Source organism: Lagopus muta, chromosome 7 (genome assembly GCF_023343835.1).
Source record: "Lagopus muta isolate bLagMut1 chromosome 7, bLagMut1 primary, whole genome shotgun sequence".
Lineage (NCBI taxonomy): Eukaryota > Metazoa > Chordata > Aves > Galliformes > Phasianidae > Lagopus > Lagopus muta.
Genome location: NC_064439.1, coordinates 45,122,880 through 45,140,657, shown reverse-complemented (window position 1 = coordinate 45,140,657; position 17,778 = coordinate 45,122,880). Strand labels below are relative to the sequence as shown.

At 41.0% G+C, this 17,778-nt stretch overlaps 1 protein-coding gene across 8 annotated transcripts in view; it reads left to right on the top strand.

Annotated features, from left to right (window-relative positions):
- TRANK1 (tetratricopeptide repeat and ankyrin repeat containing 1) overlaps nucleotides 1–17,778 on the top strand; it is a 52,339-nt gene that overhangs the window by 7,412 nt on the left and 27,149 nt on the right. For 3 of the 8 annotated variants that reach the window (XM_048950394.1, XM_048950395.1, XM_048950396.1), the window contains 9 exons: nucleotides 882–1,011; nucleotides 1,431–1,569; nucleotides 3,168–3,291; nucleotides 4,670–4,820; nucleotides 5,095–5,213; nucleotides 7,040–7,123; nucleotides 8,961–9,099; nucleotides 14,591–14,722; nucleotides 16,507–16,677. In XM_048950394.1, the coding sequence (XP_048806351.1) occupies nucleotides 1,436–1,569; nucleotides 3,168–3,291; nucleotides 4,670–4,820; nucleotides 5,095–5,213; nucleotides 7,040–7,123; nucleotides 8,961–9,099; nucleotides 14,591–14,722; nucleotides 16,507–16,677 (1,054 nt within the window). In that variant the 5' untranslated portion in view covers nucleotides 882–1,011; nucleotides 1,431–1,435. Of the gene's footprint in view, nucleotides 1–881; nucleotides 1,012–1,430; nucleotides 1,570–3,167; nucleotides 3,292–3,892; nucleotides 4,197–4,545; nucleotides 4,566–4,669; nucleotides 4,821–5,094; nucleotides 5,214–7,039; nucleotides 7,124–8,960; nucleotides 9,100–11,132; nucleotides 11,320–11,387; nucleotides 12,209–12,276; nucleotides 13,864–14,590; nucleotides 14,723–16,506; nucleotides 16,678–17,778 lie in introns of those variants that run through there. The other 5 variants (XM_048950397.1, XM_048950398.1, XM_048950400.1 and 2 more) reach the window with 5 other exon arrangements.

The window sequence follows — 17,778 nt, the reverse complement described above, 5'->3', positions numbered from 1 at the left end:
TTTATAGTCATTTTAGTCTATATCCAGGAGCTTAATTAGTTCTTCCTGCAGCGTTTGCATTGCATACATCATCACAGAGCATTATTCCTTGAAATAAATAAGGCCTAATTTCTGAGTGGCCTTTCTGCAGCCAGACGGAAGCAGTCTTGCTCTGAGCTTCACTGTAGCACCTGGTTCTCTTGTTGTTGCCTTTGCAGAGTTGTGCACTGCTTCTCCTGTGAGCTCACTGCATTTCACCTGGTGGAGCATCTCCATGCAGACAAGGCACAGTGCCACCCATAGCACGCCTCTTAATCCTCTGGACAGTACAGCAGCCTTTTGGGTTTGCCTTGAGAACCTATGGAGAAGATGTCAGCATTACTTGGTGCTTTGTCTGTGGGCTCATATACTTAAAAATACCTCGTTTGGTCTGCTGTGAAAAGCCTTTACAGCTTCTGTCAGTAGGCTGTGATGTTACAGGTTGTCTCTGGTTCTGTTCCATGCTGGTTAACACCAGGATAATTAGTAAACCTGTGCTTTCTTTCTGGGGTTATTAATCTTGTTTGCTAGTACTGAGATTTGTGAGACTAAAAGAGACTTTCACAGGTAACGGCAATGGCTTTTAAAAGTATCATCCAGTTGTGGAGAATGATTCTGCTCAAGACTTTCTGATTGTTTAGTCTGTGAGCTTGACGTGCTGTCCATGCGTGTGGCTGTTTTTCCCCTTGTATTTGTTTACCTGCTTCTTGAAACGGCGATTACTTTTATGTAAGGAGATTAATTTTACAGCTTTAATTATGAAATGCTTTTTCTACCACTTGCACTTGATGCCTGTTTCAACCTTTGATTTCTCCGAGTGCTGGATGTGTTTATTTTAGCAATGATTTTCAATTTCTTCGAAGGTCTTCAGGCACTGATAATAGACTGACATCACAGCAGTTTCGTGCAGTAATCAAGTTTCAAAGCGATTTTGTGTACATTGGATTATTAAATGTCTTGCTGGAAAGGCTGGATAAAGGAAAAGTCATAAAGGTAAATAAAAAGCAAGTTAATTAGTTTTGTCTTTAACTAATTGAAAAGTGCAGCTTCATGTATTTCTTAACTATATGAGCTGTGTTGTCTCAGATTCATATCCTGCTTTTAAAGAGGGTGAATGCATTTAAATAATTTTAATAATTATAATATTAAAAAAGAAAGTTTGAGACCCAAAGGAAACAATGAGAAAAATGTGATTAAAAAATAGCTGGAAAGTTGATATATCAAAAGCATAGATGAGGTTGGTACCTGAGTTACATTTTACTATTCCAACTGCAACATAGCAAAAAGATGTACTCTTTTGTCCTACTTGTCAAGGAGGTGCAAAACCTAAAATGAAAGTTGAAGTGGATTTTGGGGAATGATGTGTCTCATGAATCTCTGGTTATTGGGTTTTGTTTTTTTTCCTCTTGCAGTTAGCATGGATGCCATGGAATATGCACAGTTTATGAAACAAGATGGGAATCAGGATTTTAAAAATGGAAATTACACCTTGGCCATCAGGAAGTATGATCAAGCTCTGTATATGCTCATTCAGTTAAGGCAATGGGGCCTGTAAGTATTCTTTAATTACAAGCTGTGAGCTTGTAATTAAATGTGTTCAGTTCTGTGGTTAACTCAGAACTGTATTTCTTCCCCTGACACATGATTTTCTTATGTCTGTTGTCACACTCTTTGGTGTATCGGTTTTGTAATTAAGGAGGAATTGCTGTTCTTGATATATAAGTTAGCAACTTTAATCTAAATGTTTTTTTTTATGAGCATTAATAATAACTATAATTAAAGTCCAAATTATTTTTCCAAACATTATGTTGGCTCGTGTTAAATTAGTTCTGCTTTGCAGTTGAGATGTTATGGATTGATGTTGCTGTGCCAGTTACTGGGAGAATGTGGTTGTCTGTTGTTGCATGGATCATTGACTATTTTGAAAGCAATTCGTGCAGGTTACTTTGTTCTTGGTATTTGAGCTTTCCTGGTGTTGTAAAATCTGTTCAAAACTAGCTTCAGCCAAAGAGTTCTGTGGCTATTTCTTTCCAAATGCCAAGTGTTTGTTGTCTTCAGTTAACACCGGTTGCTAATGTGATGGTTAATGGTTAAGTAGCTGAGCATTATGTTAACTTTTAAATATTCATTATTACCATGTATTAGCAACACTATGAACCTGATGTAACACCAGCCATTGATTTAGTTTGACTGTTTGCCATTAGACAAAGGATGGTAAAATGTAGTCTGGAGCTGTGCTGGGAGTGAGACAGAGCCAACAAGGCCATCTCCACCAGGCCCTCATTCTGCCCTTTGCAGGGCTTTCACTTCCCACTGGGATCTGCTCCTGAGCATTCCCTTTCCCCTTGCTGTAGATTGCCTTGGCAAGATTTGCATACATGTGAAAGCGTGCTCTGAACATGTTCAATAAAGTTGAAACAACTTTCTTGAGTGTAAGTTGCTAGGTAGGAATAAGACAGAGGATGCAGCACCATGCCACAAGGTATTTGAGCACAGATGAGACAGACTTTTCAGGCTCCCTGCTACCCTGTGTAGTACTGTAAATTTTGGGAAGCTTTTTCCAGAAATTCTTACATCCAGATGCACGTATTTCAGAATGTTCAGTTCTCTGAAATATGTTTATTTCTTCAGCTGACGTAAATATATATAATTTTGATGGCATCATCAACTGATGAAACAGTAAAACACTTTTTGGTTATGCTTTGATGACTAAAGTCTGTCTAGCATTTGTTTCACCTTTCCTCCCATTCCTGTCCGTTCTCTTCCATTCCTGGCTATTGCCTTTCACTAGATACCCAGATGTCTCTAGGTTTTCTAAACTGTCACTAAACCCTCATAGCATCATAGAACATACTGCATTGGAAGGGATCAAGGATCGTGGAGTTCAGCACTTACTGCACTAGTCCAGTGGGTTAGCCTTCTGCTTCAGAAGGGACTAGAATGTCATTCAGATACCATTAGGGTGCCACTGAGAGATTTTGTAGCTGATGTTCAAATTGCATTCGCTTTCTACAGCTCTGTTTTACCCTCTGAGTTTGTTAGGTGGGTGATGTGTGCACTTTTTCTTGTTACTAACTACAAAGTACCTTACATCCTTTTTTCTTTTTTTTTTAATTGAATAAGCAGTAATGCTGGTAACTTTTTTTCAGGTGTTCTGGGGACATAGCTGTATTATACTGCAACAGATCAACTTGCTTGTACAATCTTGGTAAATGGAGAGAAGCAATGCATTCAGCCTTTGAGAGCTTACGCTGGGATCCAGAGTATGTTAAGGTATTCACATGTTGAAGCTGGCAACTTTTTGCCTGTATTACGTTTTAAACCAAGTGCCAATATCTGCTTTTTGTTGTGTTTTAAGATGTACCATAGCATAAAAATGACAGAATCAATATCTGGCTGTGCACACAAACATCAAAATGACTTCTAATATTATTGTAATACTACTAATAAAATTAAGCAGCTCTCTTTTGCTTGCTTGTTGTTTCTCATCCCAGCAGGAAAGGTACTAATGCTTTCGAGAAGATAACTGACTTTTTAATGTCACAGATGAGGTGATAGCAAGTAATAAAATCTTATGCACTCTTTTGATGCTGGGGACCCAGGGTGATGCAGGATTGACCAGGAAATGTTTTGAGCAAGTTGACTCCACTGTGAGTCTGAGATAGTAAAACCTACTTCAGTGGTGAACATAAATGTGTTTAGGTGCCATTTGCTGAAGAACATCTGCATTGCTTTAAATACTGCACGGTGCTACTGAGCAGTGTCATAATGACTGTATGGGAACTGCTGATCACGGCCTGAACCTCTGACTGACCACCTGAGACAAGCAGTGAGTTGGCTGTGGGAACACAGGTGAAGGCAATTCACCTGTGCTACCGGAAGGGGGGAGCCTGGCTGCACCTCTTCTAGATCCCATTTAAGTGCTGATCATCACTGAGGAAGGATCTCTTGCTGGAGTTCATTCCTTGTGGAGTTTATTGTGAACTTGTGGAGTTTATTGTGAACTTGTGGGCATTTCTATTTATTTTGATTATCTTTCTATCATGATAATCTTACCAAGCCTAACCTCTGTATACCTGTTGATTATACAACTGTATACCTACTGATTGTGCAATGACATGAATATATATTCTGGACCTTGTGACAAGAAACATTTCTGTCCAGGATAGTTGCTAACAGTATGTCTTCTCATCCCTCAGTTATTTTCCAAGATATTTTCTACTGTTTTAGCTATCTTTTCCATATGTATCTGTATCTATTTATTGCTCTTTAATAGCATGCACAATGACATACGTAGCACAGTGTGAATTACAAGGGATTTCGATTGCTTTTTTGGAGGGTGTATGTGTGTGAGAAGCTGTGAAAATAGCACTATGTGGCATTTTATACCATACTTAATGAATTTAAGAGAAAATGATAACTTTTTGTTAACTTTTCTGGAACAGGTTGTCCAGGGGGGTTGTGAAGTCTCCCTCTCTGGATGTATTCAAAACCCACCTGGATGCCTACCTGTGCAGCCTGCTGCAGGGAGCCTTCCTTAGCAGGAGGTTGGATGATCTCTAGAGATCTTTTCTAACCCCTGAGATTCTGTTGTCAGGATCTCTGAATGTTTTCCTAACAGTGGTCTCTTTTGTTTTTCTTTTTTTCCTAGGCTTATTATAGAGCTGGCCACTCGCTGATCATGTTATCAAACGCTTGTAATGCAATTTCTATGTTTCATAGAGGTTTGACTCTTCTGAATGCTTCTGTAGACCAAGCTCAAGTTGCTGATTTTATAGCAGGAATCTTCACGAGTGTCAATGGTAAGCTCAAATTAAAAGCTTAAGTATTTTAAGAACCCCTCAGTGGTGATGGACTCATTTTTTTTCCGTGTTTAAAGAAGACTGGTGATAAAAAGGTGCAGTTTGGTGGCCAACGGTTGTCACACTAAAGAAGTCAGATGTTTGCTCCCTATTAGCATTCTCCTGGGTATTAATACTAAAGCTGTTGCTCTGCAGTGAAGTGATTTAGTTGGAGACCACAACTTTAAAAGCACTGCATATACTACATACTTCTCATAACTGCTTACTCTTGCAGATGAACGAGTCTTGCCACAAACTTTCTACCCTGCATGTGATTATATTTTCAGTGCAAGGTTTGATGCACTGATTTGGCAATCTGTGATGGAAAAGTTGGCTCAGAAAGGGAAGTGGCAGGTAAGTCTGTCCCAGTGAAGAGAAAATGAATGTTACATACTCGCTGCTTAGTCTTTTGGCTAAGATCAAGTATAGTGTGGTACTGCTGCACAAAAACGTAGTCATTGGTACCTGTTCAGGGTAAGCTTGTGTTACCTCTAAGATAAAAAAAGCAATTAATTTTAGTGTTCCTTGATTCAATTGTCTTGATTTTTAGACTTGAAAAATATTCTTAGTTCAAAGTAATTTCCAAAATTCGTTTCTCAAAGGTATACAACAAAGTTAAGATCCCACTTGTCTCCTGCTATTGTCTCTGTTTTGATCCTACCTAGGGGCTCCATTATTCTTGAAAGACGCTGAAGGGATAAAAAAATGTATTTATTTATAATGTCTTTTTCTTTTGGATGAAAGATCCACTCAGTGGAAGCACACAGTTGTTCAATAAAGCCGGATTATTTTGGACAATCAGAAGGAGAATCACCTGAAGTCATACTAACCCTCTTTTTAAACAATAACTGTGTGAAAAATGGTTCATTGCCATAATTACAGTGTGTTGGTGGCAAGGAGCTGGCAGGGGGCTGCGGGGCTACAGTGTGTGGTGAGGCCAAGTCTGCCCCATGCTCGGCAAGCCAATTTCCAGCCTGCTCCAACAGCCACACTGCAGGGCATGGCTGGGTCCAGTGGCCACTGGCAGGAGCCTCAGGGAAACTTGTCTACGAAAAGGCAAAATGCTGCATGGCAAAGTGAGGAAAAAGTGTGAGAAAGCCCTGTGAGCACCAGGATCGAAGAAGAGGAGCATCTGGCAGCCTTACAAGGTCAACTCACAAGAGTGCAATTCAGGATTTGAAAACACACTTAGGTGGATCAATACGTGCCCACTGCCCTCTGGTGAAGAACCTTTCCCTAATGCCCAGCTACCCCTCCCCTGGCACAGCTCCATGCCGTTGCCTTGGGCACTGTCACTGAGAGCAGAGCTCAGCGCTGCCCTTCGCTCCCTGTGAGGAGATGCAGGCCTTGTTTAACTGCATGTGGTTGCTGACTGCTCAGCCCTTACATTTGTTAAGATCTCTCTGCCCTTTAGGAAGTCCACAGCTCCTCCCGATGTAGTGTCATCCTCAAACTTTAGTATACCTTCAAGTCATGTATCCAAGTCATTGATAAAAGCACTGAAGAGAACTGGCCCTGAAATGAAGCTTTACATGAGGAACCCCAGTGATGGCTGGCTGCCAGCCTGATGTAGTCCTGCTTACTGTAACCCTTGGAGCCCAACCTGAGCTCACCCATTGCATCATGAAAAACAGTACTGAAAGCTTTGCTGAAATCCAAAACCATCACATCTACTGGCTTCCCTTGTTCAGCTAGGTGTGTAATCTTGCTGTGAAGGAAGAATTATTCATTAGAAAGGACTTTCCCTTCATGAACCTGTGCTGGCTGTGAGCAGTGAGTGCATTGTCTTTCACATGTTTTTCAGTAACTCCCAGAATGATCTTCTCTGTAATTTTATCAGGCACTGAAATAGAGCTGACAGGCCTGTAATTACGTAGATCTTCTTTCTTATCCTTGAAAAAGAATCACTACCAAAGGTGTACTGGAGATGGTTTTAGGACATGATCCTTTCCATGTGGTTTCTATTTCTGATGAGGTTTTAATTGGTCATAGGTTCCCACAGTCCACTGTAAATACGTTAGCTCAACTGATAAATGAAAAGGAAAATTCAGTGATGTGTTACAATCTTAAAAAAAAGATCTGAAATGTTGTTAGCCCATGTTTCGCTCTCTACAAAGTCTAGTGATGCAGTGAAAAACAAAGTTTCTAAGCACACTTATCACCACTGTTTTGTTTCCTAGTCTTTTCTGTTGTTGTTGTCCAAGAAGAAAGACTTGCCCACCAATCTCAGAGTCAATCAGTTACCGCTGAAAAATCTCTTTGAGGTAAAGTGACAAGCTTTTTAAGTTTTGTGTCTATTTCTTTCTGTTCTCTTCAGTGGAAGATTATCCATCCTGTGGGCAAAGTGAAAGCAGATGAGAGAGAAAAATAAAATGAAAAATAATACGTGGTTATGTTAAATAATATATGATAATGTTAAATAATCTGTTTTGTCTCTTTTCATTGATCATTAAAAGTATCCTTAATTTGTATAGTTTTTGTATGCAATTTAGTATTTCCTTTTTATTGGTCGCCAAAAGATATCTTCCTCTCAAGTGCAGCAAGCTATTCATGTCAGACCTGGAACCTGACACTAAATTTAATGTAGAAAAATGTTTGACATCTGTTAAGCTGAATGTGTTTTCCAAACAGGATGACTTTTAGTATTCCTGGGTTAGGGTGGTATTATGTTTTGTATAGTTTCTGAAAGCAGTACACAGTGCATGTATCTGCTACTATGCAGTGGTTGTCTATTCTGTTTCAATAACAGTTGAGGTAAAGCATTTCTTGTGGACCATTACAAAGCAGGTATGTTTACACAAGCATGCCATGGTTAGCTAGCATTGGACAAGTGTGCCATGGTAATGCCACTCGAGGAGCTTAAGTGGGACTTCATGCTATCCTCTTTCATACTTCATGCATTTGATCAGCTCTTTGCAGGGAGAGAGGTGGGTCAGAGTCCAGGCCCTGAAAGATCAGTGAATGAGCACTGCTTATCTTTTGCAAAAATGAGAGGAAAATGTGGTTTTTGACAGTTGGAACTTCCCCTGCTGCCACCCTGTAGTTTGCTGTATTTTATTTTTGTGACTGTGCACAAACAGTAATACTTGCCAGTCAAAATTTGGCATGAGGTGGTAGAAAGATTTATTTGTGGATGTTGGAAGGCTGTGCAAAGCCTGCTATTTAAAAAATGACTGGCACAAGAGAAGCAATTATGTCAAAACACTGGTTTTGAGCACCCCCTCGTGACCAGACCCTCCTGGCATATTGTCTCAATTTCCCTCTGAGCTTCTTCTGCTCACCTCCAGATTCCTGTGTCAATGTCCCTGTTGCTTGTAGGCTGTGCTTGAAGCTCATTAAGTCCCTGATAAAACATCCTTTTTTGGTTCAAATTTTTCATTCTCAGACTGTGTGCTTTCAGTCCTGGTGTGTAAATTTCCCTGTAAAATTCATACAATTCATAAAATTCATACAGCTTTTCTTTGTGTGAACAGTTTCATTATCATTACTGTCTTAATAATGCCAGATGCTTCCTGGGCTGGATGAGGGAATGAGGCATTGCCCTTCATTCTATTGCTGGGATTCCTGAGCTGTATGAGATGTTACCTGAATTGTCTATACCTCCTTCCCTCAGTCTGTAATTCCTGTTTTCCAATTTAAAACATTTCTTCAGTCTTTTCTTGCTTTAGGATAACTGCTTGCAGAAGCTGCCTCATCTGAGCTTAAACAGTACAATACCTACTTACAGCAACATGTGCATTGGAATGTAGTAACATTTGATAGACTTGTATAGCAGAAAGTTGCCATCAATTACAGGGAAGAAATACAGAAATATGTATTACAAAATAGGCTTCACATTCAGTGCTTTTCAGAGCAGGAGAAGTCTTTCAAAATTCATGAACATCTCATTGGAGAAATGTATTTGCTTTGAACTTCTACTGGATCTGCTATGTTTGTTGTAAATGTTTCATTTTACAACGAATAGGACTTCGTTGTTACTCTTGGTTGTTCCACCAATTCCAGACCAATTCATAAAAAAATGATATTGTGGAATTGTGTTTTTAAAGGAACGTCTTTTGTGAATATAAAATAACATGTCGTAATTCTTTTCTTCATTATCAGACTTTTGAGTTCTATGGATGTGATGAGACGATGCAAAATGTAGCAGAATTAGTCAAATGGCTGATTTCCATTGGGGCAAAAGTTGAATCCATTGGAGTTCATCCCCTTCATGCTGTTATCAGACTGTGTATCAAAGCAAGTAAGTGACATCCTCTGTTAAAATGAGCTAAATGTTGTCGTCTTCAGAGAAAAAAGCTGTCATGGTTTTATGATTTTTGGTTTTTGGTATTCCACATCATAACATCATGTGGGGCACTGGGACTTTAACTGTTAATGCTCAAGTCCTGGGTACCTGCCCTGAAGAGAAGAAGAACTACATTCCCCAGGGGACTTTGCAGTCAGGGAGAGGAGGTTTAACTCCTGGCAAGGTCACCTGATGCGCGCTTTTTTGTCTACTCTTCTTCATTGGCTCTCCTCCCGTCTCCCTGCTGCTCAACCAGACTGCGCATCTCACCTCAGCTTTATGGTGAGGCCTTCCCACCTTTCAGACATTCTCTGTCTCATTTTATTTGATTTATTAGCTTCGATTCTAATTATACTGTATTGTAGTGCGTTATCTTGCATTCCAATACTCTATTTAGTAAATTAGTTTGTTTCTCCTCAGATCTTTGCCACTGTTTTTAATTATTTTGGGGTCCCCTGTTTCCCTTTTTCCGGAGGTGCGGATTTTGCAAAATCCCTCCGTCCTGCTGGTCATGGAACCGGGCCAAACCAGCCCGTAAACTGTTGATATTCTTGGTGGAGAATGCGGGCATAAGCTGCTTTTTAGCTTTTTAGAACGAATCTCTCTCTGCTCTCGGAGAGCTTTGTTAGGAAAGTTTATCTTTTCCACAGGTGCTCACTGGAAACTTGACCTCGAAAGTGCAGGCAGACTGCCAGTGTTCAGGGATATTTGTAAACTTTTTGGGTGCTGCTAGCTTGCTTCTGTAAAGAGAGAAAAAAAAATGCTTTCTCTTCTAAAACTGTTCTTCAAGGGATTGCATTCCATAATTTTTTCTCTTTTAATGCTCAGAACATGCTGGGCCCTAATTTAAGTTTGCCACTCTGCTCTGTGGAGCCATAGGTATGTAGAGTCTACTGCAAACACTGATGGAAATATGTACCTGGTATCTGCATACAGTGTGGCATACAGCTCTAGAAGGAGTTGCTAATTCCACAGAACTTGTGATTTTTAAGCAGGCTCCCAGTCTCTCCTTTGAATCCTTTATGCAGTTTTTGAATGCTCCTCTGATTACGCTGTCCGTCTCCCTAAATGTACTGTTCATCATTTCAGTCAGTATTTGTATTTATCATATTTTGAGGAAGCCCTCCCCAAAACCAGAGGATACTGAATGGCAGGGAGTGTGGAGAGGCTTGGGAGAGACTTTAGAGAGATGGACATCTTCGGTGTCATGGAACTTTACTCCTGAACACCTGAAAGACCCTGAGAGCTTAAACAGCTATTTGAGACAGGAATGTTGCGGCTTGGGCAGATCTGAGGAGGCACAAATGATTTGGGGCCTGGCTAATGCTTATCGGGCCTTATTCAATACTATCTCAGAGAGATATCTCTGAGATCTCAATTCTGAAATTGAGAGAGTGTTTGAGAGCTGAAAGGGAGAGTCTCAGGGAGGCAGTATAAAATGAGCGAGAGAGTCTCCAAGGTGAAAAGGACAGTTTCCAGGACAGACTCTGAGCAGAGAGGGAGAATCTTCAGGCTGAGCAAGAGGGTCTTCTAGTTGAGAGAAAAGACCTCCAATCCAAGAGAGATGATGCCCTTCAAATCGAGAGAAACTCCCTGCAATCCCAAAGAGAAAGTCCCCAAGGCAAGACAGAGAATCTCCAGGTTGAGAAAGAGAGTCTCGAAGAGAGGAGAGAGAATCTCAAAACGTGGCAAGAGTGTCTCCGAGCTGAGAAAGAAGGTCTCCAAGCCGAAGGGGAAAATCTCTGAGCTGAGAGAAGGAATCTCCAATCTTGACAAGATGCCTTTGAATCCGAGCGAGAGTCCCTCCAATCCAAACCTGGCCCCCTCCAATCTGAACAGGACAGCCTCCAAACTGAGCAAGACACCCTCCAGTCTGAACTAAATACTCTCATAATCAAACAAGACAGACTCCAAGCAGAGCTAGAGGGTGAGAGCATCGGAACTGACCAACCTGATCAACCACAGGAGGCTCCACCATTGATGTCAGTTGCTCCTGTAAGAGGATGGAAAATGAAACAAATCTTGACTCAGAACAGAAGAAAGAGGAGGAAAGAGGTCCAGAGGAGTGGCTCCGAGATCTGGGAGAAATACCCCTGAGTCCAGGGGAGGGGCCCTCAATAAGACCACGGTCACCAACGCCTATGAGGGCAACAAGAAGTCCTGGAAGAGTAAAAGGTGAGCAAGATATCGTTACCCTTGTTGATTGATCTCTGAGAATGAATGAAATTCGAAGTCTGAGAAAAGACTTCTCACGTCACCCACATCACATCATAAAACCATGACAAAAGCAAATATAATGAAATCATATCATGTTGGCATGACTTTACATGTATCACTAAAACACAGGAAAGATGTGGAGCTTTTGGAGAGGATGCGAAGGAGGGCCACAAAGATGATTTGAGGGCTGAAGCACCTCTCTTACAAAGACGGGCTGAAAGAACTGGGCTTGTTTGGCCTGGGAAAGAGAAGGATGTGGGGAGGCCTCATTGTCTCCTTGCAGAATTTAAAGGGAGTTTATAAACATGAGGGGAATCAACTTTTTACAAGGGTAGATAGTGAAAGGACAAAGGGGAATGGTTTTAAATTAAAGGTGAGGAGATCTAGATTAGATGTCAGGGGCAGATTTTTTACTGAGGGTGGTGAGGTGCTGGAACAGGTTGCCCAGAGGTGTTGTGGATGCTTCATCCCTGGAGGTTTTTGAGGCCCGGCTGCATGGGGCTCTGGGCAACCTGATTTAGTACTTGATCTAGGGGTTGGCAACCCTCCTGTGGCAGAGGCGTTGGAACTTGATGATCTGTCATGGTTTTGTGATTTTTGGTTTTTGGTATTCCACATCATAACATCATGTGGAGCACTGGGACTTTAACTGTCAATGCTCAAGTCCTGGGTACCTGCCCTGAAGAGAAGAAGAACTACATTCCCCAGGGGACCTTGCGGTCAGGGAGAGGAGGTTTAACTCCTGGCAAGGTCGCCTGATTGCTCTTTCTTGCCTGCCCTTCGTCGTGGGCGCTGCTCCTGTCTCCCTGCTGCTCGACTGGACTGCGCATCTCACCTCAGCGTTGTGGTGAGGCCTTCCCACCTTTCGGACATTCTCTCTCTCGTTATATTTGATTTATTAGCTTCAATTCTGATTATATTGTATTATAGTGCGTCATCTTGCATTCCGATAATATACTTAGTAAATTAGTTTGTTTCTCCTCAGATCGGTGCTGCTTTTTTAAATTATTTTGGGGTCCCCTGTTTCCTTTTTTCCGGAGTCGCAGATCTGCGGATCCCTCCGCCCCGCTCGTCACAGAACCGGGCCGAACCAGCCCTTAAACCGTTGACATTCTTGGTGGAGAATGCGGGCAAAGGCTGTTTTTTAGCTTTTTAGAACGAATCTCTCTCTGCTCTCGGAGAGCTTTGTTGGGAAAGTTTATCTTTTCCACAGGTGCTCACTGAAAACTTGACCTCGAAAGTGCAGGCGGACTGCCAGTGTTCTGGGATATTTGTAAACTTTGAGCACTGCTATCTTGCTCCCGTAAAGAGAGAAAAAAAAATGATTCTGCTTTCTCTTTTAAACCTGTTTGAAGAGGGAGCTGCTAATTTCACAGAACTTGGGATTTTTAAACAGGTTCCCAGTCTCTCCTTTGAATCCTTTATGCAGTTTTTGAATGCTCACCTGATCGCGTTGTTAATCTCCCTAAATGTACTGTTCATTATTTCAGTCAGTATTTGTATTTATTGTATTTTGAGGAAGCCTTCCCCAAAACCAGAGAATACTGAGTGGCAGGGAGTGTGGAGAGGCTTGGGAGAGACTTTAGAGAGATGGCCATCTTTGGTGTCATGGAACTTTACTCCTGAACACCTGAAAGACCCTGAAAGCTTATTTGAGACAGGAATGTTGCGGCTCAGGCAGATCTGAGGAGGCACAAATGATTTGGGGCCTGGCTAATGCTTATCGGGCCTTATTCAATAGTATCCCAAAGAGGGAGAGAGTTTGTGAAATTGAGAGAGAGTGTCTGAGAGCTGAGAGGGAGAATTTACGGGCTGAGCGGGAGAGTCCCCTGGTTGAGAGAAAAGACCTCCAATCTGAGAGGGATATCCTCAAGTCCGAGAGAGATGCCCTCCAAATTGGGAGAGACTCCCTGAAATCCCAAAGAGAGTGTCCAGGCTGAAAAGGAGAGTTTCCAGGAGAGAGTCCGAGCCGAGACAGAGAATCTCCAGGTTGAGAAAGAGAGTCTTCTAGCCAGGAGAGAAAATCTCAAAACCTGGCAAGAGTGTCTCCGAGCTGAGAAAGAAAGTCTCCAAGCCGAAGGGGAGAATCTCCGAGCTGAGAGAAGGAATCTCCAATCTCAATGAGATGCCTTCGAATCCAAGTGAGACTCCCTCCAATCCAAGCTCGATACCCTCCAAACTGAGTGAGACACCCTCCAATCTGAACTAAATACTCTCATAATCAAACAAGACAGACTCCAAGCAGAGCTAGAGGGTGAGGGCATCGGAACTGACCAACCTGATCAACCACAGGAGGCACCACCATTGATGTCAGTCGCCCCTGTAAGAGGATGGAGAATGAAACGAATCTCAACTCAGAACAGAAGAAAGAGGAGGAAAGAGGTCCAGAGGAGTGGCTCCGAGGTCTAGGAGAAGCTCCCCTGAGTCCAGGGGAGGGGCCCTCAATAAGACCACGGTCACCAACGCCTATGAGGGCAACAAGAAGTCCTGGAAGAGTAAGAGGTGAGCAAGATATTGTTACCCTTGTTGATTGATCTCTGAGAATGAATGAAATTCGAAGTCTGAGAAAAGACTTCTCACGTCACCCAAATGAGCCTATTGCTACTTGGTTACTTCGATGCTGGAACAATGGGGCCAACTGTGTGTGGCTAGATAGTAGAGAAGCTCGCCAACTGGGTGGCATTGCTAGGGACTCAGCCATTGACAGAGGCATTAGTACATGCCAGAACCAGCCTGTAAATCTTGACATGATCCTTGAGGTCCTTTCCAACCCAAGCCATTCTATGATTCTGTGATTTTTAAGAATTTTGTAATTATTCGTTATCTGTGCTTGTTAGCAATAAGAACCTTATATGGATATTCTCTTCTGTGTTTTGGAGCTATTGTGTGATTGAGGTTCTTTCAGATCCTGGGCATGCCAACTTTGACAAAAATTAAGTATTTCTTCCTGCCACCTCAGTGTGGAACAACATTTTCTGTATGTGCTGAAGATTCATGAGTCAAGTAAGTGATGCGTGCTGAGAATCAGTGAGAACTTAGTGTCGGGTCTCCCACAATGCAGCTGGCTCATGGTATCATTTCTCTTGCTTACTTTTTTTTACCTCCCTTACTCCCCATGTATGAGAAAAGCTTTCATACAGGTGCATCTTTACTTTCCATAGGGGGAAAAACAGTAACTGTTTCTGCTGCATCTATTTACTATAACAAATGTTTTCTTTTATCATTTCAGAAAAGAACCATATTTTCAGATGGTTACTGTCTCAGAGGCCAGACTTGAAGGATAGAATCAACCAGCAAGACAGAGATGGATGCACTCTCCTGCACATTGTGGCATCTTCCAGTGACTATTCCCGGAAACGCAGTAAATGCAATTCCTTTTTCTTTATTCTTACTCCTGTGTTGTTTTTTTTTTCTTATGGAAAAATGAAGAATGGCAGAAAATTTCAGACCCCAGTGTTTACTACTACATACAAGGAAGAAAATGAGAAAGCCCTGTTATCTGAACATAATAACTTAAATATAAGCATTTCAGTAATTCCCTTATAAGTCTGTATGCTTCATTTTTTAATTTTTGCTTCTTGATTTGATTGGTTATGACTTTCCAGTAAGTACCCTGCAGTTTTTAGTTACCTTTTAAATCTAAACATGCCTTGACCTCCTAGAGACCTATCCTATCTTTCTGTTCTCTTGTTTGCTTCTTATTTTGTTTTGACCAGGTGAAGCTTTAAAACCTAAGTAGCAGTGTATCTTGTCAGAGATGAAAAATGAAATGGTGTCCTTCAAGTTTTCGGTCAGGTGTCTTTTATGTCAACTTAGCCTGGCATTCTTCCTTGTATTTCTTACGCTGCCCACTAGGTGGCCTCAGGAAACAAGCATCAAAGCCAAGATAATTCCACTCTTCGAGGTCGTTGAACACAGTGATATTCTGATGGCTCTCTTTAATAGTATGAATGAGATGCAGGCAGTCCCTATCTAACAAATTTCGTTTCCTGGAAAGAAGTCATACTTCATTTGCAACATCTTTTACTATAAGACTCTTGTGTTTCTAGAAAAGGCCATGTACGTATTTAGAGATATGTTTATAAATATATTAAAACCCTTGCTTCCACCCATTAACAAAAAATAATTCCTAAGGTGGCTTGAATGGTAAGACTTGCACAGGCAAAGCATGGCAGCTGGATTAGTCTGCATCACTCTTTTCTCATCCAGATTTTTTTCTTCAGTGCATGCAATTAAAGAGATTGTGTTCTGTGGAGTTGTGCCTCGGGAAGTGTAACAATCTACCAATTCTTTGCTCAGCGTTTCTTCATCTTCCCTTGCACTGCATGATTTGGTGTCCCTGTGCTCTTCCAGCTGTTCTGTTGGAAGATCAGTACTGCTGCTTGCAGGGCTGTAAAGTGCAGTGGGAAGTTGTAAGAGGAAAGTTTCTCATCTTTGAGAATAATTATTAAACAGTGTGTCGAAACTTTCAGTCACTATTATATTTGTCTTTGTTTGTTCTGTAATTCTGTATAGCATTTCAAAGCACTTGAAGTGACATCTGTTAAAAGCAATGACACCATTAGTTAAACTAGGAATCTTTGTTACAAGGCTTATTACCACAAAAGTGTTTTCTGCTGCACAGGAAAGAAAATCAGTACACAGGTGTACATATTCATGCTTGAATATGTGAAATAGACAGTTTTGTTAAGTCACCTTGTGACTTATAGAATAACAATAATAATAGAAAAATCTCCTGTTTTGCTTTTTCTTTATGTACAGAGCAGTTTGCCTAAAAACTGGAGAAAGGATTGGGGCATAGCAAAGGAGAGGCTTTTGACATACTGCCTCTGATCAGCGGGATGCTCTTGAGGCACCCCATCACTTTGTGTTTCAGTGCTCCCACTGCCCAACTTACAATAACAAAGAGAGTTTATAATTATTTTTTAATAGTTTGTTGAGTTTATTCTGGTATAATAGCTAACAATTCTTAAGACACTGGATGAATTTTATATATGTATATATATGTGTGTGTGTGTGTGTGTGCGCGCTAGAAATTGTGCCACATTTGAAAACAAGAAAACAAAACACAACAGCCCCTGAACAATGAGAATTATTCTCTAATTCTCTAATAATTCTCTAATGCTTTTTCTTATAATGCTTTAGGTCAAACAGAAGATGTGCTCATGCTTCTGAATTTTGGGGCTGATCCTACCATTCCAGACACACGGGCAAGAAGCGTCATAGATATTTTGAAAAAGAATAAAAACTTTGATGCTGTCAAAGCAGTCAGCAGTCACATTGAGAAACACACTTCCTCCTCTGTGGAACTGGAAGGTACTGTATGGACTCGGTGCTTTTTCTGTTTTTAAATTAAAACCTTTGGATGCAAAATTGCTTTATTTGTCATTGGCAATAGTAGGTGGAATTTGTGTAACTTTCTGTATGTGTTGTCACCCTGGTGAGACAACGTTGAACATTTTGTCCTTGCTTGAAGGTGTCTGCTGTCCAGCTAATGTTCTTAATGTACCATGCAGTAAGTAATTACAAATTGCTGGAAGTTATTATAAGCCATTGCTGGATTTTTTTTCCTTAGCACAAGGCTCCCCTCCTGCCATAGAAACTGCGTCTTTTTGATCTTTTTATCAGTTTTGACCACTTAGCTTCACCTTAGTGTTTGGGAAATGAAACATTTAGTAAAAACACCCATGACATATTTAAAATGATTTAAATAAAGAAAAAGCGTTGACCAAAAAGAGAAGGCCTGAAGTGATGAACACGTATGTGAAAAGATAATGACCTATTTTGAAAACAAAATGTTTTAGTGAGAGATCCTCCTCGTTCAGAAAGTGTTAGTCATCATTGCTCCACATGGGTGACATGCAGCTGAAACTCCTGTGTTACATGGAAACTTAAAATCTCTTCACATGAGAAGGGACAAGAACAGCAGAGTGGACTATTGGAGAGCCTCCCATAACCAAAGCAGTGAACCTAAAATTTAGTTGCACTCTTGTAGTAAGGGCAAACTGCAAATTATTTTTAAAACTATTGCTGTTATTTCTGGGCAGTTTGTGAAAGACCAGTTGTCTTATAGAAAGGTGCTGATCTTAATTTTCCCAATGCTAACATTGAGTTTGATGAATTGACAAACTAAACTGGTTTTCAGTCTAGTCTTATAAATGCCCATCAGTTCTGAAAAGGACTCAGTTCTCTGTAACTTCCTGTTCTAGAAACTAGTGCATGATTGCCCAAATAACAGGGAATTCTGCTTTGACATCAATAAATCAGAAAGCGTGCAAATTGTACAATAAGACCTCAGTGTCAAACTATCAATAGTGACTAACCCATAGATAATTTCCTGTCTTTTTCAACAAATGGCATAAGCCTGAGCTGCACCTCTCTCCGAGTACTGCGGTGTACTCAGGGAGATGCTGGGTA